At 46.7% G+C, this 23708-nt stretch overlaps 1 protein-coding gene across 5 annotated transcripts in view; it reads left to right on the forward strand.

The window, feature by feature from the left end:
• The window catches only part of LOC138299052 (zinc finger protein 419-like), a 233787-nt gene that overhangs the window by 85621 nt on the left and 124458 nt on the right, over positions 1 to 23708 (forward strand). For 2 of the 5 annotated variants that reach the window (XM_069237005.1, XM_069237023.1), the window contains exon 3: positions 23045 to 23155. The exons of 2 other annotated variants lie outside the window; for them this stretch is intronic. In XM_069237005.1, coding sequence (XP_069093106.1) covers positions 23045 to 23155 — 111 coding nt within the window. Of the gene's footprint in view, positions 1 to 23044; positions 23156 to 23708 lie in introns of those variants that run through there. One more of the 5 variants, XM_069237042.1, reaches the window with a different exon arrangement.

Below are 23708 nucleotides of genomic sequence, written 5' to 3' on the forward strand. Positions count from 1 at the left end.
CTTTCTTCTCCACCTTGGGGTCCAGTCTAGGCATATGTACCCCTGCCCATCCCCCTGGGAGTGCTGAAAGACTGTGTTCCCCCTTTTGGATAGGCCCCTTTTTTAATTTCCTAGGTCTCTGGTGGGTATTTTTATTCTTTCTCCCTCCACCCTTTCACGGGGACAGTGGGGAGACAGACGTCCTCCCAGGGTGGGTAGAAAGACTGTTTTGCCCATTTAGGGTGGGAGCATGGCACTATCCTAGGGTGGTCCGCCCCATCTTCTTCTAAATAATTCCCCTAGTGTGTAGTGGGCTTTTTGTCCCCTCCCCAGTTAGACAAATAGGTGGTATGTACCCCTAAGCACCCCTTAGAGCAGCAGAAAGACTGATATTGCTGAGGAGGAGTGTGAGAAGCAATGGCTCGTGTCCTGGGGTCTGCTTCCTCACCTCAAAGACATTCCTGGTGTCTAGGCAGTGCGACCCTGCTTGGGAATTACCCTTTCTGGGATCCAGGAGTGAGATAGAGCATTGGAAAGGGGACACAGGCCTGTTTCCAACGCTGCCTGTCTCTTCCTGATTGGAGAAGAGGAGGCACAGTTATGCTCGCAGGAAGCAATCAGGAAGGGAAACCAGTAGATACCAATGTCACCCAGTGGTTTCACTTTCTACACCGGTGTATTCCGGGTTATTCGTCATTTCTGGTGATGGGAGACTGAGACCCACCCAGCAACCCATTGTAGTAGTGCTTCCAGGTAATAGACTTTAAAACCAGGTAGTCCTTGCCAGCCCTCATTTAGTGGGATTCTGAGTTCACATAGCACAACTCTGCGGCTGTCAGGACACACATCAAAGAGACACCAATACTGTCGAGTTCATGGAACAAAGTGAGAATCGCACTGCTGTGTTTGTGAGATATAAAAAGCGAATTGGTACCACCACTTTTGGAACTCATTGCAGACTGTCTGAGTGATTTCCAAACAACGCTGCCAGGAAATCTACCTGCATTTCCCCCGACTATATCAATATTTGCATTATATATTTGTATTCCGAGATAACAAAATGTATGCTGTTCTGTCCTAATAAAACTGTAATAGACATGAGCGTCTCGCAATCCGTTCCAGCCTTATCAAAAATGCACACAATTTCTCCCAACTTACTCAGAGGCACAACACTGCCCCACAATGTTCTAGTTTGTGTACACGCGGTGTTAGTACCCTGATAGGACACGGGGAGCCAGAGTTATGCTTGCCAGAACCAATCAAAAAACAAAAAAACAGGCATTTTGTATGCAGTGGGACTTACGTTTGCTCGAGGTAGAGCTATTAGCATTGTAAATTCCTAGCTGGACTTTTTTTGCCCCTGAAACTGAAAATAAAAAGTAAAACAGTTGACATAAGCGAGCAGATTCAAAGCGCCGCCGTGAGCGCGAACAGAGACAAAAGGAAAAAGAAATTCGCTCGCAGTTAGAGCTATCGGCAAAAGTGCAATTATCCATGTAACAGGGTTGATGGCCAAGGCGGTAAAAAAAAACGCTCTAAGGAGGGACAAACCTAAAGCAGTTACCAACGAAAACAAAATATTTTTGAAAAGCAAGCACATGAACAAGTGAATGTGATGGGCGTGTGGTGGGTGTGGTTAAGAGCCCAGATACATGCAAACACGTCAGAAAAGCATTCTTGACCTAACCAGTGGGTGCTAATGGCACTTACTGGTTTCACTTTCTAGCTGTGATGTCAGTGCCCCATATGGCACACACGCGTCACAGGTTGGCAGAGAGGGGTGGGGCTGAAGCAGAAAGGTTTCTGCTTGGGCCTCTTCCATTAGCTAAAAAAAAAAACAAGCCTTTCCTTTGAAAGCCTCCCTAGCATCGGCCGCACTAGGCTGAAGAGGTTAAACAGTAAGTAGTGCCACAGGCTAAATATTGGTGGTAGAAACAAAGTCTGTCAACAGGTACCAGCAGTCAATATAATCAAATAGGGTATATTCATAAATTGGTAATGTAATTTCAAAGTGCACATTATATAGTCAACAGAAAGAAGAGTAGGGGGACATTATTGTCTGCAGTAAAGAAAAACATTCTGAAACCAGCAAGTGTTATTCGAGTCACCCACCAATTAAAAATCTATTTAGGCATTTTACAACTATTCCTCTTCTTCAAGGACTGCATCGTTCCTACCAAGTTTGAACAAACCCTGTCTATATTTCATTTCTTACTTTCCATATCCTGTCATTCTTTAAAGTTCTACCCAGTATCCCACTTCTCTTTTTCCGTTTCTTATCACTGGGACATCTGCCTCATAATACATTTGCGCTGTACCTCTCTTAGCCAGGGCTAACACCAGATCTACAAACATAATGGTTGCTTTCACGTTATTGTTTACAGAGAACAGGCCTATTTGACATTTCTCTGGCTTTAACATACCTGTTCTTCCATTTACATCTTACATAACCATTACTGCCTCCTCACAGTATTTAGCTAAATGTGAGCCCGACCTCGTCATATGATTCCACTTGTTCTATACCACATCTTGGGCAACAGCTGTTTGCACTATGGTAGATTTTTCCTACGCCCTTAAGAGTGAACTGTGTTCTTTGCAATACACAATTGTACATATTAAAACCTTACATTCCGGGATATATTGGCTGTATAGTTCAGTGTTAATTTCCATGCTCTCGCTCCCAGATTTTTCCTAAATTTCTGTGTTGTCATTCATAACCTTTCGAAATCTTTCTTGTAGTCTTTCAGTATTCATATAATCTGGTGATATTTTTTATTCCATTCCCTAATGCCGTTTTTTTGGATTATCAAGTTTATACTTAGTTCTGCAATTTCTGTGTCCCATAGTTTCCATGTGGCCATTGGTAGGTTGCCATTCATTAAAAAATGTACTTTTAGGATATTATGTGAACATGTGAGATCATGAAACGGTATAAGCTTGCCTCCTATACATACCAGTCCTGCTTGGTCTCAACTCGTGTTTTGAAATCTGTATATCAGGGCTACTCGCAAGCATCACTACCCTTGGCACATCCCTTATCTGTATGTTTGGGACATATGTCATTTTCATATCTAACCTTTTTTAAGCATCTCCTTCAGTAGTGTTTGACAGTTTATACCACTCTATTTATTTTCCTTACAGACCTCTCTTTCTTTAGAAATATGGCTAATTGCCATTCTTCGTGGTTGTCATCTAAAACATACCACATTTCTGGTGACAGTTGTCAATTAGCCACCTAGCAAACCACTGAAATAGTGCTCTCAGGTAATAAACGTAAAAGCCAGGTAGTCCACGCCAGCCCTTCTTTAGTGGGATTCTGACTTTATGAGGCACAACTCGGTGCCTGTCAGAGGTACACATCACCGAGACACCAATACAGTCTAGTTCATTGAACAAAGTGGTAATTGCACTGGTATGTTTGTTAGATGTAGAAAGTGAAGTAGTAAAAACATTTTTGCGAGAGGAACGCATCCCAGTGCAGACAGTGGGAGTGATTTCCAAAAGGGTTATGCCTTTCAGTGCGGCCAGAACTCTATCTTCACCGTCCTAAAGTGTATTAAGATTCGCTTCCTATATTTGTATTCCAAGATAACCAAAGGTATGCTGTTCCTTCCTAATAAAACTGTAATAGAAATGAGGGTCTAGCAAGCTTTTCCAGTCCTATCAAAAATACCCACAATTTCTCCCAATTTATGACACTGCCGCACATTGTTCCAGTTCATCTACAAGCAGTGTTATCCCTTAGTTAATATCACATTCATGAAGAAGATAATCAATCTACGTTATCACATGTGTCACACTTAACCTTATAATTCCAATATCTCTGCAGACGATTTTCACAAGTGGCTCTGTAATCTGAGTGAAGATCCGCAGGGAGAGTTGATGTCATTTGTGCGTCCCTTCTTCCATCCAATAAGGATCCAATATTTTTCTTTGCCACTGTGCATTATGGCTGTTAGATTACTAATTTGGAGTTCTAGCCACTTTAAAGCGATCTCTCCCACAGGTATTCTCCTTATTAAATCAAACATATATTTCCAATTTAGTAAAAGGCTTTCTCTATGTCAGTTACTATTACTGCCGGTATGCTGCTGAGTTCAGTTTGTTCCATCATTCAGAAGAGTCGCCTAATATTAGGAGAAGTGTTATGTCCTACACAAATCAACTCTGATTGGTGTGAACAGTTTGGGTAGTGAATGGAGCAAGCAATGATAACTTTTCTGAGTATTTATCATTGATAATGATCTTTAGGATTTTAGGTTCTGTACATCTCTGCCAGATTTATGTAGGTACACTATTAACCATCCCCTAATGGAGTACCGAATATCGGGCCTTTCCTACATTACACACAGTTGAATGTATTTTCAACAATTTGGGCGCTATCACTTCTGTGTATGTTGCATACAACTCTTTTGGTAGGCCATCCATATCCTGGGATGCTCCTTGGGCTAGTTCAGTTACTATGTTCCTAATATCTTGAATCATCAACTGGGTTCCTAACAGGTCAATTTATTCAAACGTAGGAGGCTACATCTGCCCTATTTACATAATTATTTATTGTTCTTCAATGTTATACTTTTTTCTTATATAGCTTGAAGCAGTATGTATAAAACACTTGTTTTCTTTTAAAATTTCTTTTATTTGCTATCTTAAGACAGAAGCAAGCTCTAACAATCCGTAAATCATATACTGATATGTTACATAGTACACATTAATAAACATAACTGCCCATTGCGAATGCTAATGTTAGCTGTCCATACAAGTATCAACTTTCTCCCAGGCAAAACCAATAGTGGCATTGGACTCTTATCTAATCTATTTGTGAACTCACTATAAGCAGTTTGGGTTCAGTCTATTTCCAAAAGGATGATAAACCGATGAGATAGTGTGACTGTAGTGGAGTGCTTAGGTCAATGTGTATTGTCTTTGGCCGGATGTGAAAATTTCTCAGCCAGAGAATCCCAGTCTTGGACAATGGTGTGTTTATGTAAACCGCCTCCCTTCTCTCTATGTAGTTGGACACTTACGGATATCAACCCGCGGGGAGTCGCTTCACCCCAGGACTGTATTGTCTATGCTGCTGAGGTTCTTCCACCTCATTGTAATGTGGTGTTTTGTCAATAATAGAGCCAGATTGAGTAATTTAGTTGAGACCCTGTCCGAATTCGGACGAGGGAAGAGGCCTAACGTGAGCATCTCTAAAGGATTGCCCAGTGACTTTGTGGAATATGGCAGTGATTCCGGTCCAGAAAGCTGTCAGCAGCATGCATGTCCATATCAAATGGGGAGCTCTGTGTTGAGGGAATGACAGGAGGGGGGGAAACTAAGGAGAACCCTGGATAAATCTTGGAAATACAATGGGGGTAAGATGGCCCTGTTCAGAATAATGAACTGAATATATCTCAAGTGTGAATTACGAGATACCACATGGGATAGGGCAAGACGCAGCATCGTTCTGAATCGTGCAGTGGGTGGTCTATATCTCTCTCCCATTTCTTCCAGAGGGGAGTTCGGGCCTGGTCCCCATGTTGGAGGTGAGCTTGGTATGTAACTAGTGAACCAGGCGCATGGCATCTCCTAAGTTGTAAAGTGCCTGTGTAGCTGCATTGATTGGGGGCTCTGTGTCTTGGACTAGGAATGCCATACTGACCACCATTGGAAAATAAATTGGCAAGGGTGATAATGCCTTTTTCAGCCCATTCTTCTAAGTGAGACAGGGGTATAGTGCTGTTGAAGGCCGCTGCCCCCCTCAAGAGGGACCGCATGGGCATAGAGATATCTATTTTTGTGGAGGGCTTGCGAGCATTGGATTCAATATAAGGCTTTGGAGAGCAGAGTGGGGAGCTAGGAAGGAAGGCTGGGGGATCTTTAGTGAAAAGCTTAAGGTATGTATTAAAACCAAGTACTGCTCCTCTCCCAGGAGGATGCCTGCCTAGTGACCACAACACTCCCTGAATCGTCCCCTGAGTTGTCACCGGCCACAAGGCTGCACTGCACGATTCACCGCAACAGGTCCCGCACCCAACCGGGAACAGGGCTGAGATCACAGATAGCCCGAAGCCTCAGGCCACTGCCCCAGAGGCAATCCAGCTGTTTGAGGGGTCAGCGGGTCCCCATTGGCGAAGTGACAACAGTATAAAGTGGACTGCGTCTGGGGCTCCCCGAACCTGTGGCCGCCATGATCAGCAGCTCAGTCACACTAGCTTTGAATGCTGTCCTAATGTGTTTGTGCATCTCATTCCGTTCCTTGTTTGCTAACACTAATAATTAGTGCTTCCCTATTTTCAGATCATATCACCCACTGTATAAGCCTATCTGCTTGTTCTCCTTCATTGTGGTTCTTGGTCATCTAAGTCTTATAATCTAGGTATCTCATACCTACCATCATCTGCATATGCATTCTCTTCTGTCTTGATTCTGTCTACTGCGATGGGGGTCAGTGGGCATTATCAGCTCTAAATCCCTCATTCTTCAATCTAATGATATTTTTATTTTTCTCTAGCCCCGTAAGATATCCTAATACAGATACCTCTGATGACTAGTTTAAAAGACTCGCATCCTTCAGTTGGGTCTGACGCAGACTCTTTGTTCTCTTTAAAGTAGTGCTTAATCTCTTCCCTTATTGTGTCAAGCAATGCTGGGTTTTCTCTGGCAGTGAGTTGTAGCTGTGTATTGCTGTCCAACAGAATGCCTACCAGATCCCCACTCTTAATGGATTGTGATCAGATGTGGTTTTGCACATATTTTCTGCTTGTATAACTGACTGGTGTAGCTGTCTCGAATAATAGATTCTGTCCAAGGTATGAGTAGCCTTTAGTATTTGTTTTATATAGCCTTCAAGAATTCACAACATCTTAATTATAAAACCATCCCTCAAGGGCTCGAGCATCTGGCAGTGCTGACGAGACAGGCAGGAGGGGTTTGTGGGATCTATTCCTATTTACAAATATTAATTTTAGCAGGTGAGTGTATTCTGCTAAACAATTGACAGGGAATCAAACCTTTGTGGTTGATCAACATTGGAGGCATACACGCATGTCAGTAATAGATCTACTTCATCCAGTTCCTCCACCACCTCCTCTACATATGTTCCATCTTGATTGGTGTGGATTTTATACATCACAAATGGTACCTCAGGTCTAAGCCATATTAGTGCACAGCTCATGTTAAGTGGAGTAGGTTATGCAGAATATCTCACCTTTTCATCACATTTTATTTGGTGCATTCTGACCTAGTTATTTGTCTCTCTCATAGAAATACAGGACAAGTTTTCCTCCTCCTAACAAATGAGAATATTTCTGATGGATACAACTACCTGTGGATTCCTCACCTAATGAATACTCCCATGGCGCCAGCATTCGACGGAAATCTTCTTACTAGTCTCTGCACGTCGACGAGGACGTCACTCTAGCCCACGCGACGCCGTCTGACGTCATACAGGCAATAAGAGGTCCTCGACGACGTGCGGACGTCAGTTCCCTTTTTTCCGTGCATTCGAAACGGTTATCTTCGAGGGAGCAACTGTTACTTTTTTGGTTACAGTGTATTTTGGCTGCGTAGTCTTTCGCTGTGGTAATAATGTCGCAGAGAAAGTCTGGATTTAAGCCTTGTCGTGAGTGTGGAGGCAAGATGTCGGTGACGGATCCTCATTCCGATTGCCTTTGGTGTTTGAGCTCCGACCACGACGTCTCGACTTGTGATTCATGCCAGCACATGAATCCAAAGGCCCTCAAGGAACGTGAGGCGAAGCTGTTTATGGCAAAATCGAAGGAGAAGCATCACAAGAAGTCTTCTTCTCCAAGACATCGGCGTCATCGAGACTCCCGGCGCCGTAGAGAATCTCGGCGTCATTCGAAGGAGACTCGTTCCAGGTCTTCGGATTGGCGCCGAAGGACATGGGAGATCAGTCCCACGGTTACGCCGCATCCTTCGACGCTGTTGCCCTCTCCGGCGTCTCCAACTTCACCTGGACAGGCGTCGGTGATTGAGGTATTGGAGCCTCAGGTGTTTTCTCCGGCGCAGACGTCGAGGCCGGCGTCGGGGTCGCCTCCGAGACAGGCACCTCAGTATCCGGCTTTTCCCACCCCTGGAGCCGATAGTTCCGCATTCTTGAATGCGATGTATGCCATCTTCCAACAGATGGCTCCAGGGGGTGCTCCGGCTGGGCCTTTGGCCTTTTCTTTGGGTGATCCTGCGCCTCTTCGGCCGGCACCCTTTATGCCCTTTCTCCCTTTTGGGAACGTGGGCTCGGCGCCAGTGTCGGCACCGGTGGCCGCTCCGGTGGCTTCAGAAGGATTGGCCCCGGGGATTTCCATCCCGTCGACGTCGACGTCGTGATTTCGGCCTGTGACTCCGGTGGGTCCATCTGCTTCAGCTGCTCTTTCGTCGGCGCCGAAGTTACCTGTAGCGCCGGACGCGGCGTCGGTGGCTTCTGAAGATCGGCGCTGATCTTCGACTTCGGCGGAGGCATTGTCGACTCCGCGTATTGAACAACGACTTCATTCCAGGAGACGTGCTCTCCGTGTATTAGAAGAGCAGGAGTACCAACGAGCCCTGGAGGAAGGAGAGCTAGAGGACTCGGGTGATGGGCTGCGTGGACTGGAGTCGGCCAGTGGGCTGGACACTTCCCCTGAGTGGGATCTTTCGTCCCCGGGGGAATATACTGAGGAGGCTGCTTCCTTTCATGCAGTGGTACGGAAGGCAGCTAGTTTTTTGGACCTGCCTTTGCCGGTGGTGGAGGCTAAACAAAACCTTTTAACAGAGGTGCTACATCCGGCCTCAGCTGCGGCGGAGCCTCTGTTGCCATTTAATGACGCTCTGCTGGATCCGGTGTTAGAGGTGTGGAAGAGGCCGGCATCTTCCCCAGCAGTTCACAGAGCTGTGGCCAGGAGGTATCGGGCGGCTCCGACTGACCCTGGTTTTCTATCTAGGCACCCTACGCCGGAGAGCTTGGTGGTGCAGGCCTCCTGTTCATCCAAGTCAGCGCCTGGTTCTTTCCCGACGGTGCCTGGGGACAGAGATTCAAAGAAGCTAGAGGCGCAGTCCAAGAAGATTTTTTCGTCCTGCAGTCTGGCGTTAAAAGCCACCAATGCAACCTGTATCCTGGGGAGGTATATTCATGCTCTGATGGATGACATTTCCTCATCGTTTACAGAGCTTCCCCAGGGTCTTTTGGATCTTGTTTCAAATGCCCAGGCTGCTGCGACCCAGATTATCCAGACGGGACTGGATACCACCGACTCGGTAGCCAGAGCAATGGGCACAACTGTGGTGGCAAGGAGACAGGCCTGGCTCCGTAACTCGGACTTTTCTGCAGATGTACACTCCACATTGTTGGATCTCCCGTTTGATGGGGACAAACTGTTTGGAGCCAAGGCTGATTCGGCCTTGGAACGTTTTAAGGAAAGCAGGGCCACGGCTAAGTCGTTAGGGCTCCAAGCTCCTTCTTCCACGGCCTCTTCCAGATTTTTCAGGAGGTTTCGTGGATTTGGGCGTGGCTCTTCCTCCTCTTCCTTTCGGGGAAGATATCAACAACCTGCCTCTTCCCATCCCTATAGATCTTTTAGGGGGAGAGGTAGGGTCCGCACCAGAGGAGCCTCTCAGCAGCACTCTGCCTCTTCCTCATCCTCTGGTGGGGTGCAGCAGGGGAAGCAGCCTTAGGCTTCCACCATTTCCCACTCACTCCTCTCCTGTAGGGGGAAGATTACAGCATTTTCTCACCAAATGGAAGACTGTTACAACGGACACTTGGGTTCTCAGTATTGTGGGAAAAGGCTACACCCTTCCCTTTCGGGAGTTCCCGCCCCTCATCCCGCCCCGCCCTTCTTATTGTTCAGAAGAACACCTCCTGTTGCTAGAACAGGAGGTACAAGCCCTCCTTTCCAAGGGCGCGGTGGAGTTGGTCCCAGAGCAGGAAAGGGGTCGAGGATGTTACTCAAGGTATTTCCTGATTCCCAAGAAGGATGGTCGTTTGAGACCAATTCTGGACCTGAGGATCTTGAATTGGTTCCTCAAGCAGGAAAAGTTCAAGATGCTGACCCTAGCACAGGTGCTTTTGGCGTTGAACAAGGAAGACTGGATGGTGTCTGTCGACTTGCAGGATGCTTACTTTCATATCCCGATACTCAAGTCACACAGGAAGTATCTCCGGTTTGTGGTGGGATCGCAACACTATCAGTTTGCGGTCCTTCCGTTTGGTCTTACTTCAGCACCTCGAGTCTTCACGAAGGTGATGTCGGTGGTTGCGGCAGAACTCAGAAGGAAGGGGATAGCAGTATTCCCTTATTTGGACGACTGGTTGATCAAAGCCAAGTCCCCGGAGCTTGTGTCGCATCATCTGCAGTCAACAACCCAGTTGTTGTTCGACCTGGGTTTTTCGGTGAACGAGCCCAAATCTCACCTAGAGCCCTCTCAGCGCCTCCTGTTCATAGGGGCAGTACCGGATACAACATTGGGTCGGGCCTTTCCTCCGCCTCAGCGGATTCAAGATATTCAGGATTTGGTTCCAATGTTTCGAAATGGAGCGGTAGTTCCAGTCCTCAAGGTCCTTCGTCTGCTCGGTCTGTTTGCCTCCTGCATTCTGTTGGTCACGCATGCTCGCTGGCACATGAGGGCTCTTCAGTGGTGCCTCCGAAGGCAGTGGTCTCAACACAAAGGGGATCTAGAGGGTACTGTCAAGATCTCCAGAGATGCTGCTGTGGATTTGAAGTGGTGGATTGCAAGCAACAATCTTTCACAAGGAAAGCCGTTCCAGCAGTCGCCACCAGTGGCCACAGTCATAACGGATGCTTCCACTCTAGGGTGGGGAGCTCATCTGGGGGATCTGGAGATCAAAGGTCTTTGGTCTCCAGAGGAACAGATGTTTCACATCAATCTGTTAGAGTTACGGGCTGTACGTCTGGCTCTCAAGGCCTTCCTCCCTTCCCTTCGTGGTCAGTCGGTACAGGTCCTAACGGACAATACTACCACGATGTGGTACATAAACAAGCAGGGAGGAGTGGGGTCGTACCTTCTCTGCAGAGAAGCTCTTCGACTATGGTCCTGGGCAAAGGACCATCAGATTTGCTTGATAGCAAACCATCTGGCCGGAGTCTTGAACGTGCGTGGGACAGTCTCAGTCGCCATTTCTCGGCAGACCACGAGTGGCGTCTCCATCCAGATCAAGTCCGTTTAATCTTCCAGAGGTGGGGGTTTCCTCGGGTAGATCTGTTTGCCACTCGAGAGAACGCGCATTGTCCGTTATTCTGCAGCCTCCAGTATCCGATGCAGGGAGCGTTGGGGGACGCGTTTCAAATAACCTGGTGCGGCCAGTTACTTTACGCGTTTCCTCCCATACCCTTGATTCCTCGAGTATTGAGGAAGATTCGCCAGGACCGAGCTCTAGTCATCCTAATAGCTCCGGATTGGCCAAGGAGGGTATGGTACTCCGACCTTCTCCAACTCTCAATGTGCCCTCCGCTCTGTCTCCCTTTCAGGGCAGACCTCCTCTCGCAGTCGCAGGGGCAGGTTCTACACCCCAACCTCCAGAGTCTGCACCTACATGCCTGGAGATTGAACGGGGCAACCTGAGTTCCTTCTCTCTCCCACCTGAGGTAGTGGATGTTATATTAGCGGCCAGGCGACACTCCACTAAATCTATCTACGCTAATAGATGGTCTAAATTTGTTGCGTGGTGTGGAGAGAGGCAGATTGATCCTTTGCATGCTCATCTATCGGACGTTTTGTCTTTTGCTCTGTCTCTAGCGCAGAAAGGTTGTGCAGTGGCTACCATTAAGGGTTATTTATCGGCCTTGTCAGCCTTCATATGTCTTCCAGACCAACCATCTTTATTTAAATCCCCTATTGTTATCAGATTCTTGAAAGGTCTTCTAAATAAATATCCTCCAAAGAAATTCGTTATGCCGCAATGGGATTTGTCCTTGGTCCTGACTTTCCTTATGGGGTCCCCTTTTGAACCTATGCATTCTTGCCCCTTAAGGTATTTGGTTTTAAAAACAGTCTTCCTGATAGCTATAACATCAGCAAGGAGAGTGAGTGAGTTGCAGGCCTTATCAGTAAAGCCCCCTTATACAACTTTTTATGGGGATAAGGTGGTGTTGAGGACCAAGGCTGCTTTCCTCCCGAAGGTTGTTTCACCCTTCCATTTGGCTCAGGCAATTACTTTGTCCACGTTCTATCCTCCGCCTCATCCTTCCAAAGAGGAAGAAAGACTGCACCGTCTGGACCCAAAGAGAGCCTTGACCTTCTTTATTGATAGAACAAATGATTTCAGGCTGGAGGATCAGCTGTTTATTGGATACGTGGGCAAGAGGAGAGGAAAGGCAGTCCACAAGAGAACACTATCCAGGTGGGTTGTTCTTTGCATTAAAATCTGTTACTCTTTGGCAAAGAAGGATCCTCCTGAGGGCATTAGAGCTCATTCCACCAGAGCTAAGTCGGCCACTTCGGCCTTGGCCAGAGGTGTTCCTGTGGTCGACATCTGCAAGGCCGCAACTTGGTCGTCCCTTCACACTTTTGCAAAACATTACTGTTTGGATTCTGAGGTTAGAAGGGACGGCCATTTTGCACGGTCAGTGCTGCAGGATTTCTTGGTTTGACCATTTAGGCACCCACCGCCGGGCGTGGTACTGCTTTGGGACTCTATTCATTAGGTGAGGAATCCACAGGTAGTTGTATCCATCAGAAGAACGAGTTACTTACCTTCGGTAACGACTTTTCTGGTGGATACATTAGCTACCTGTGGATTCCTCACGGTCCCACCCGCCTCCCCGTTGCCTTTCTGGTCTTACCAAGTAATCCTTGAGTACGCTCCTCTTGGTCTTTGAGGGTGCAAAAGATGTTGTATATATTATATTTATATATATGTATATATGTATATATCTTTGTGTATATACTTGATGTGTATATATATTTTAAAAAGAGAGAGTTATATATATATATAAAAGATTTACAGTTATTCATGCAATGTTGTGTATTTTTACAATGTAATGGGATGTTGCCTTGCTCTTTCATTGCATTGCCTGGTTGTTCTCATGCACGTAAAAAATGATTGGTACTGACGTCCGCACGTCGTCGAGGACCTCTTATTGCCTGTATGACGTCAGACGGCGTTGCGTGGGCTAGAGTGACGTCCTCGTCGACGTGCAGAGACTAGTAAGAAGATTTCCGTCGAATGCTGGCGCCATGGGAGTATTCATTAGGTGAGGAATCCACAGGTAGCTAATGTATCCACCAGAAAAGTCGTTACCGAAGGTAAGTAACTCGTTCTTTGTGCTGTTTAGCAATGATATTCAGGCCTATTGCGTTCCATGTCATAAAGATGTATTTCTGTATAGTAGTCATTTCCTCTTTACTTTCAAGGCATATTCTCCACCTTTGAGGAGTCTCACAATCATTGAAATGCTTGTATGTCCAAAGTTCTTCAATTTTTTAAATGTATGAAATATAGCACACATACTCTGGATCTCCTACTACTACAAGTACAAACCCAGCTATAGCCTGAAGAGCGATGAGGCAATGACCTCTCATCCAATAACAGAAAACAGTAGTATTGAATACTGTCTTAATCTTTTGCATTCTGAGATAGGAGCTGTGGAAGTGGTTGCCACCATGAAGCTACCTTACTAACTTTTTACATGTATTCAAACGACTTACTTCTTTCCATTATCTCTCTGTACAGTTCTCATAGTGAGTTATAGAGGCCCACAGTCTTAGTGTTTATCAAGTTCATGGTGAGCATACATAATAGGTAATCAGCAGTCCAGTGCATGACATCTGATAATTTATCCCCCACATCCGGTGACTTTTTAGTGTCCGAAGACTTTAAATTCATGTTTGTCTCTCTTGCCTCCTCGGTTGGTCGTTTTTCTTGAATTGTACTCAGTGCCGCTATGGCTGCCTCTGTAGCTGATTCTATTTTGGCTTGTGTAGGTTTGGACCTGTAATATCTTCTGTAATATGGCCTCTTGCAGTTGCCTGCGCATTACTTAGGTGGGCCTTCTCTGTGCTGTTCTGTCTACTCCCAGGATTCTTTGGGGTCAGTAAAGTACAACAACTTCCAATCCTCCAGTACTTTTAATCTTGCAAGTAACAGGAACATGTATGCAGCCCTGGTTCCCTACACCTATGTTTCTGTGCTAAAAAGTTGGAAGATTGAGTCTGCACCTCACTGTATAACCTGAAAGTATCATCACTTTGTTATTTTCAACCATAACATTGACCCCTTCCTTGCTTTTTGTAAAATCAGGACTCTAGCACGATAATCAAAATGTGGCCAGTATAGGTCTTGGAGTGGACCTCAGTGGTGGTGGGTGTGTGGGGCTCTAGGTGCTCATTCAACAATTCCACTAATTGGAGAGACCCTGGGCTATCTTTGTTTGTTTTTGTCATCACTTCATGAAATATACCATATTATGAACCTTTGGTATATTCTGGTAAACCCACTGCTTGATTGCTTTTTCGCCAAAAGTGGCCTCTGCATACCCCCCCACATTCAAGGAAGCATACTCTCTCCGTGATATCTTTCATCTGTTTATGCAATTATTCCTATGATGGTTGTAGCTTGGTCAGCACTTCCTGAGTGTTCTTAACACCCCCTGCTATCTTCCTTAAATCATCTCGTAGCAGCCTTGTAGAGTCTTCTAGGTGCAGATTCTTTACCTTAGAATTTTTCCCCAGGTGTCAGACTGGATCCAGAGATTTTTTCTTCGAGCAATACCCTTGTGCGTTGTTCGGTGGTGTCGGTTGACTCTGCTGGTATCGTTGGCGTCGTAGTCGCCATGATGACAGCGGGAGTAGTACATACACGCCGCCTCAGCATAGTGATGTCAGTTCTTTTCTTTCTGCACCACGCGCTGATCTGGCAAGAGCTACCCTAGGTCAATTTTTGTCCGACTTTGACTCTTTCGTCGTGTTTTTGTGAAGTTTTTGGTGCGTTGAGGATGTCTCCTAAGACCAGCTTCAAATCTTGCGAGGACTGTCACCGCATGATGTCAGTGATGAATCCGCATTGGGTCCGTTTGTGGTGCCTGAGTGCGACCACGACCCGAAGTCGTGCTCTGAGTGCCGGGCCATGCACCCGAAGGCCTTGAGGGAGCAGTCCCTCAAGCTTAAGGCGGTCCGGCGCACAACTTCGCATAGGTCCCATTATCGCTCGAGAGGAAGGTCTTGAGACCAGTCGCGGAACCACCACCACTCGTCTTCCTAGAAGTCTTCAGGTCAAGGTAAGAAGAAGAAGAAGAAGTCACTGAAATGCCATCATCCTTTGACTTCAACCCGTCGCTCGGCTGATGTGACGCGGGAAGAGCGTCGATGCTCGAGGTCTCCGTCTTCAGTGCCTACTTTTGGGTCCGTCCCGCACCTTCCCGAGTTTCCAGGAGCCGGGGTGACGCCTTCCCAATTAAAGGGATTGTATGAGGCCATGCTCCTCATTTTTGGGCAGTCCGACCCCGCTACGGCGCCTTCGGGCACAAAGGGTTCGGTTGGAGGTTCTTCGGGTTCCGAGCCGGTCTGGCCACCGAAGTCCCCTCTGGATCCGCTCTTGGATCCACACCAACGCCGGTTATACCATCAAGATCGTCCCCAGCACTGGTTCGATTGTAGATGCTCCCGACGTCAGTGGTCTCCACCATCGATGTCGAACCGATCCCCGACAACTCGGAGTCGAACCAGCGTCAGCCTGTGTCATCTCCTTCTTTGATGGGGCCTATTCACCTCAGGTTGGATTCTGACCCTTATTCTTATGGGTTCGAATGCGGGTAAGGATTAGAGGGGTCCCTGGACCCTTATGAATACCAGGATGACCCTAACTTGGACTGGGTACAGAAGTTGGGCGAGGCCAGTGGTCTGGATACCTCTCCAGGCGCTGGCATGCTGTCTCCTCTTACTGTGGCTACAGCAGAGGGAGCTACTTACTCCATGGTGGTCAGTAGGGCGGCTGAGGTCCTCGGCCTTGAGCTGCCTACTGTTCAGGTCAGGTGTACTCTCCTGACGGAGGTGTTTCAACCAGGGGCTTCCACCTCTGAGTCTCTTCTTCCATTCAATGAAGCCCTCACCGATGACATTTGTGTACTTGGTCCAGACCCAACACAGGGGCTCCTGTGAACAGGACAATCGCACGCCCCCATCGGCCCACCCCGAACAACACTAAATTCCTGTCCCAACACCCCTCGCCTGAGAGTCTTGTTATCCAGGCAACCTTTTCCTCTGGCGCATTCCCTTCTGCACCACCGGATAGGGAATCAAAAAGGCTGGAACAATTTGGGAAAAATTAGTTTTCTTCCTCCAGTCTAGCGCTGCGATCAGTGAACATTGTATGTCATTTGGCCCGTTATGCTCACTCTATGTGGTATACGGTCGCTCAAGTATTGCCGCGGCTACTGGAGGAGGCCCGGGCTAACGTCTCCCAAGCTGTCACCGATGGGAGAGACGCTGCAAAGTTCACTATCCGATGTGGGCTAGACACGACCGACCCTCTGGGTATATTGGTTGTGACACCGGTGGCCTTGAGGAGCCAAGCCTGGTTACGAGCATCTGGTTTTTCAGGGGATGTCAAACAGAACCTTATGAACATACCCTTTGATGGCTCCCGTCTCTTTGGAGACAAGGTGGACTCGGCACTGGAGAGGTTCAAGGACTCCCAGGCTACGGCTTGGTCCCTCAGTCTTTCCACTGCCCCTCCTCCCCAAGAGTCCACCTTTTGCCCCTTTCGTGGCCACTGAAAGGGGATTCCTGTCGTGTCCCTTTCCAAACCACTGTGTCACCCATGCTGTTCAGCCCCTGCGTGGCCAGGGACGCGGAATCCCACGTGGTTGTGAGACAGAGAACCAGAGGTCTGCGCAGTCCAAACCCTCCTAGTCTGTCCCCTAACTCTCGTCCAGTTGGCAGCAGGATTCGCCATCACCTGCCCCACTGGGAATCCATCACTATGGACAGGTGAGTTATGCAGATCGTTCAAAGGGGCTACTCCCTCTCCTTTGAGTCTATCCCGCCCAGCCATTCCTCCCTCATTCAGCTGTATACCGGAGGATCATTTGTCACTTCTCCGCCAGGAAGTCGCGGATCTCTTGGCCAAGGGAGCCTGAGAGGGTCCCTGCTCCAGAAGTAGGTTGTGGTTGTTATTCCTGCTACTTTCTCATGCCCAAAAAAGACAAGAGCTAACACGTCCTGTCCCAGACCTTTGGGCCCCCAATCTCTTCCTCAAGAAGGAGAAATTCAGAATGCTCACCCTGGCTCAGGTCCTGTTTGCCTTGGACCCAAGAGGCTGGATAGCAGCATTGGACTTGCAGGACGCTAATTTCCATATTCACATCCTGCCTTCCCACGGATGTTACCTACGATTCGTGATAGGTCACAAGCACTTTCAATTTACCGTGCTCCCCTTCGGCCTTACCAGTGCCCCTCGGGTGTTCATGAAAGTGATAGCGGTGGTTGCAGCTCATCTGCGCAGGTTCGGGGTTTCAGTCTTCCCCTACCTCGATGACTGGCTGTTGAAGGTCGACTCGCCCCAGAAAGTCATCTACCACCTTCAGACTACGTCGAACCTCCTGCACATGCTGGGGATCACTACAAACGTTCCAAAGTCACACCTGACTCCCTCTCATTTGAGCTGTTCTGGACACAGTTCAGTTTCCAGCCTGTCCTCCCAAAAAGCGAGTCCAGGATATTCACTTCTGATCTTTCAGCCTCTATCTTGGGTTTCAGTAAGAATGACTTTGAGGCTGCAGGGCCTCATTGCTTCCTGCATCTTGCTAGTGACATGCCATATGGCACATGCTAGCTCTGCAGTGGGACTTGAAGTTCCAGTGTGCGCAGCATCAGGGAAATCTCTCCGACATGGCCCAGATCTTGGAGGGGACTGTGAAAGACCTGCAGTGATGGCTTTCGAATCGGCATTGGGTCAACGGCAGATCTCTCCTCCTTCCCCAACCAGATCTATCCATAATGATGGACGTGTCACTTCTGGGATAGGGCGGCCATATGGGAGAGGCGGAGAGCAGAGGCCTCTGTTTCTGTGGTATATTGCCCCCTTGGTTCTAGTGAGATTCTCTGTGTGGGCACCTATGGTCTGGGCTCGATATCAATCTTCTGGAACTCCAGGTGATCAGGCTTGTATTGAAAGGATTTTCTCCCTCTCTCAAAGGGAAAGTAGTGTAAGTGTTAACGCACAACACTACCACCATGTGGTACTGCAACAAACAGGACAGAGTAGGATCCTGGATCTTTTGTCAGGAGGCGCTGCGCCTCTGGACATGGCTGGCACATCAGGACATCACCCTGGTGGTTCAACATCTGGCGGGCTCTCTGAACGCCAGAGCAGACAAACTCAGCCGTCGATGCATAGCCAATCACAAATGGTGTCTCAATCCGGAGGTGGCGCAAGGTCTCTTTCAGTAGTGGGGAAAGCCTTGGTTAGATCTGTTCGCCTACACAGAGAACGCGCAATGTCAGCTGTTTTGCACAGTGGAGTTTCCAAGGTGGCACTCGCTCGGAGACGCTTTTCATCTCGAGTGGAATTCCAGCCTCCTTTCTGCCTTTCTGCCTATACCACTTTTGTTCAGAGTTCTCAAGAAGATCAAGAATGAATGGGCCCAAGTAATCTTGGTGGCTCCGGACTGGGCATGGAGAGTATGGTATCCAGAACTACTGACCATGGCCACTGATCCTCCACTCAGAATGCCCCTTTGGGAGGATCTTCTCTCACAGCAACAGGGGACGGTTCTCCACCGCACCTGTCCAATCTCTGCCTTCATGCGTGGAGATTGAGCAGTGGCAGTTGACAGCTTTTCCCCTTTCATCCGAAGTCTGTGATATAATTTTGGCAGCCAGGTATCCCTCCACCAAAACGGTATATGTCTGTGGTTGGCATACATTTGTGGCATGGTGTACCAACAAATCTGTTGATCTCCTCTCTGCTCCTCTTTCTGAGGTTTTTTTGTTCATTATGGGGGTTATTCTAACTTTGGAGGAGTGTTAATCCGTCCCAAAAGTGACGGTAAAGTGACGGATATACCACCAGCCGTATTACGAGTTCCATAGGATATAATGGACTCGTAATACGGCTGGTGGTAAATCCGTCACTTTTCCGTCACTTTTGGGACGGATTAACACCTCCTCCAAAGTTAGAATAACCCCCAATGTCTTTGTCCCAGCTGGGCTCTGCTTTGGGCACCCTTCATGCTATTTATCAGCTATCTCAGCCTTTCTTAGGTTGCCTGATCAGCCTTCACTCTTTAAGTCTCCTATTGTTAGTAGGTTTCTTCAGGGCCTCACCCATTTGTTTCCTTCCAATCCGTTTATCTCAGTTTATCTTGCCTCAGTGGGACCTCAATCTTGTCCTCACTTAATGTGTGCTCCTTTTGAGCGGATGCACAACTGTCCCTTATGGCTCCTTACTTTCAAAACTGTTTTTCTTGTTGCCATCACTTCTGCTTGCAAAGTGAGTGAGCTTCAGGCTCTATCTTCTAAGCCCACATTTTTGTTTGTGCACTCTGACAAAGTGGTGTTACACAGTAAGCTTCCTTCCTGCACAAAGACATGTAGGCCAGTCCATTACTTTGCCTACCTTTTACGCACCTTCACATCCTTCTTATGAAGAAGTGAGACTCCACCGCCTCGATCCAAAAAGAGCGTTGGCGTTCTATCTCAATCGTACTAAAGATTTCCGGGTGGACGATCAATTCTTTGTTGGAAAAGTGAGTGCGAAGAAAGGGAAGGTGGTGCAAAAACGTACCATCTCTCGATGAGTAATTCTTTGCATCAAGATGTGCTATGCTTTGGCGAAGAAGCGACCGCCTGAGGGCTTGCGCGCTCATTGCACCAGAGCATCTGCTGCTTCCACTGCGTAAGCACGCGGAGTTCCTGTCCAGGATATCTGCAAGGCAGCTACATGGGCATCCTTGCACACGTTTACTAAACATTACTGCCTGGACAGTCAGGTTCGTAGGGACGGCTACTTCAGTCGTTCGGTCCTGCAGAACTTTCTAGTATGATCTTGGTTCACAGTCCACCTCCCAGGATGACACTGCTTGGGTATCTATTCTAAGGTAAGGAATCTGCAACTAGAAGTCTCTATCAGATGCACAGTTGCTTACCTTCGGTAATGATATATCTGGTAGAGACATATTCTAGTTGCAGATTCCTTACTGCCCACGATTCCTTACCGCCTACCCATCCTTCCCGCTTGCAAACTGATTTCTAGGGACAGGGCTTTCCCGTTTAGGGCCTTAGCTCTGGCGCACCAATTTCAGTGTTCTTAACGCCTCTGCGCTTTGGTGTGTAAAGTCGTGAAAAGAAACTGACATCTCTGCACTGAGGCGGCATCTATGTACTATTCCCCACATTATCACAGCGACTACGACGTCTGCGAAGTTGACCAACGCCACCTAACGACGCAAGGGCATTGCTCGAAGAAAAAATCTCTGGATCTAGTATGACGCCTGGGGGAAAATTCTAAGGTAAGGAATCTGCAACTAGAATATGTGTCTATTAGGTATATCGTTACCAAAGGTAAGTATCTTGTATATCAAGTACTGAAAAGACTATTTTTATTAATTTTGCTATTGTGCCTCTTTAGTTTCTGTTATAGTGCTCAGTATCTAATCAGTGGTGTATTGCCCCCTTGGTTCTAGTGAGATTCTCTGTGTGGGCACCTATGGTTCCTGAGTATTCTCCATTTGATGGGTACTGGCCACTTGCAGATTTCAGTTTTTCCATTGTATATTCAATTTGGGTGCCACAGTATTCTGATTCTTATAGGCAGTGTTTCTGTATAGCATCAGAAATGCTTATCCAGTGCCATATGTATTGGTGAGTTCTTGATGGTGTACCAGCCCTAGAGTCCTTCTCGGGCTCTAGTAGATAGTTATTTGTGTCTGTCAGCTCCCTGAATTATCTGTTATACCTCCAAGGTTTGGGTACTCACGGCCCAAGCAGGGCTGGATTGGGAACCTAAAGCAGCCCTGGCAATTTTGTCAGAGCAACGCCTGCACAGAGGCTGGAAACAAGAGTGGATTATGCTGGATTGATGCTTTTGTGGGGCCGATATTGCAGCACCATTTCAAAACAGGTCCCCAGTAACAAAACCAGCCTCTAGCCTTCCGGGAAAACGCCTAATGCCCACTATGGCCAGTCTGGTCCCAAGATATAATGTTTTCATGATTTAATTTACAAGAGTATTATCAGATAGATTTAGTCTTTTATTTCAGAGGTGTGGTCCCAGGATGACAGTGAGGTTGTAGTAGTTGCTCACTCTACATTTTACTCCCTGTGGTGCAGCCATCCTTGTGCTTTCAACTAACTCATATTAAAGCGGAGCCTGCATTATCAGCGGAGGATGCACTGGTCGTTGACAGGGATATAGACTTGCGCAGCTATCCAATCTTTTCTTTTTTTAAACTCCTGTGACAGTGCATTATCTTGTGATTCAGCTGTTTATTGTGGGCTCTGCCATAGAGCTAGATTGTCATTAGAGCCTTTAATGTCAAATGTGGTAATACTGATACAGCATGTGTGTTGTTGGTGTTGACCAGAATCTCTCTGTGTAGGTGTTTCCTCCACTGGGATCTACAAATTATTGTGTGCCCTGTCCAAGAGGCAGAGGAATTTTCATCCTGTACATGCAGGAGCCAATTCAAAGGCTCTGCTTTCTCCAGATAAGAACTTCATTTCTTTTGGGTCCCCACTCTGATGTTGGCTTACATTGCTCCTACAGTGATCAGCAACCTCCAGGGTAATGCTGCCCCTCATGATTCAGCCAGCCTGCCAACAGTCCTCCAATTGGTTTGTTGCACGTTAACCCATCCGGCCACAACAATGTGACTCAGCTCGTTCTATTGTTTCTGCCCAGGCTTTGCACTGGTCCCTCACACTCCGATCCCAATGACTGGGAGTCATCATTTTCCTTGATGATCCCCTGGAGGGCATTCAAGCCTCGCCAACTTTGATCTATAGCACCACTCGAGCCCACCTTCTATCAACAAGAGCTACTTTATTTATTTCACGATAAGTCCACCTCACAGCTTCAGAGGTTTGTCTTCCATGTAATTGCACGTTGTTATATTGCATTTTGGGACATCATATTACGATTTACTGCAGAATGGAAATTCTCCTCAGCCTATAGCTGAATATCGTTTGCTAAGGTAAAGTGTTAGTGTTTTTGCACGTGTATTATATTGTACCCCGAGGTAAATGGATTTAGAGTTGAAATGTGTTTGGATAAATACATATGCAATAGAGATAGTGTGTAAAATTGGGACACTTGCTCTTAAAATGGGACACTCGATAAAACCAGTAGCCTGGCTTGGTGGGCCCGACATGCTATCACAAATGCTGTTTGTAAACATTGGCACACTATAGCCAGACACTTTAGCTTTGTAAGTACTTTTTTGTGTTTCCTGTGGAACATATCGTTCTATGTGAAAGTACACATCTTGAAAGGGGCAATATTTTTGTTATTTTGTTTTATATATTTATGGTTTATTCATGGTATACATCTTGGGAGTACCATGGACCACAGTCCTGTCCTTCCAGATTTTCATGATGACCACTATGCCAGTGAGTTACTGTGTGAACTAATTTTATACAAATGTAACTTAGTTGGAATTTGTGAAGATCTAGTATATAGTTATTCTTACTATACCTATGTCGGAGACCCCTGTTTTCTGGAAAACATAGATGTGCATAGCAGCCCAATAAAGCAACTCCAGGTAACCTACACAGAGAGCAGGGTTTGTGAGTGCCATAAAGAATTTGCTCTTTTCACAATACTGTTTTTCCTTATCCGGTATGGTAAGCGGGCATAGGCATAGCACACTGCAATGTTAGCTGTGAACCATCTATGTTGCATCTGACCTCCCTGGTATCTCTTGTCACACAGAAACGATATTTGGAATAAATTATATAATTTCAGTGTTTCTTGTGAATTCCAGACAGTACAGAAGACATTTTGCTGTATTTTCCAGCTCTCCACTTTTCTATAGTACTACATATATATATATATATATGTCGATTTGATAATTATTAAGGAGTTATACATAACCTAAAAATTTCTTTTTCAAATGGAATACAGGTCCAATGATCGCAACATCTGTATTTTCATTAAGAGCTAAAGGAAAGGAACAACTCATTTCCTGCAACCACCAGGAGACCGAAAGAAAGCACAGAACCAACTATTCAATAAGTGAGTTGTGATTTACCAGTAATCTTATAGTAATTTTTTCAGCCAAAAATTTCACAGACAAAAACCCATAATACCACATCTGCACATATGTAGAGTTTTGTATGCATAAAATGACACCCAAGCACTGACACATTCAAAATGCATGCTACTTCCCTTTAGAGTATTAGGATGGTGATGTGGCTGATCTTAACCCCGTTTCAAAAGTTACTTACTTACTGCCTGTTATGCTGACTGGTATTAAGGAAGCAACAAAGAACCTCCCCTTCTGTCTGTCTCGGGCACCTTTCTGTACAGTGCCCCAGCTCTGGTTTAGGCTTTTGATTTCGGTTTCCACAGTTCTCCTCAAGGTGATATTTGCCCTCACTCTTTTCCGTTTAGCCTCTAGGGTCTAATAGAGAACTGCTATTTTGATGAGTATTATTCTCTTCTGATGGTGTGTCCTATTCATCACCATATTTTCTCCAGTATTGGATCTTTCATAGATTCACATGCTTGAATCCTCCCCGTCGTCGAGGTGGGAGCCTCACGGTAAATTTAAATACATAAAGCAGTA

The sequence above is a fragment of the Pleurodeles waltl genome, chromosome 1_2 (genome assembly GCF_031143425.1).
Source record: "Pleurodeles waltl isolate 20211129_DDA chromosome 1_2, aPleWal1.hap1.20221129, whole genome shotgun sequence".
Lineage (NCBI taxonomy): Eukaryota > Metazoa > Chordata > Amphibia > Caudata > Salamandridae > Pleurodeles > Pleurodeles waltl.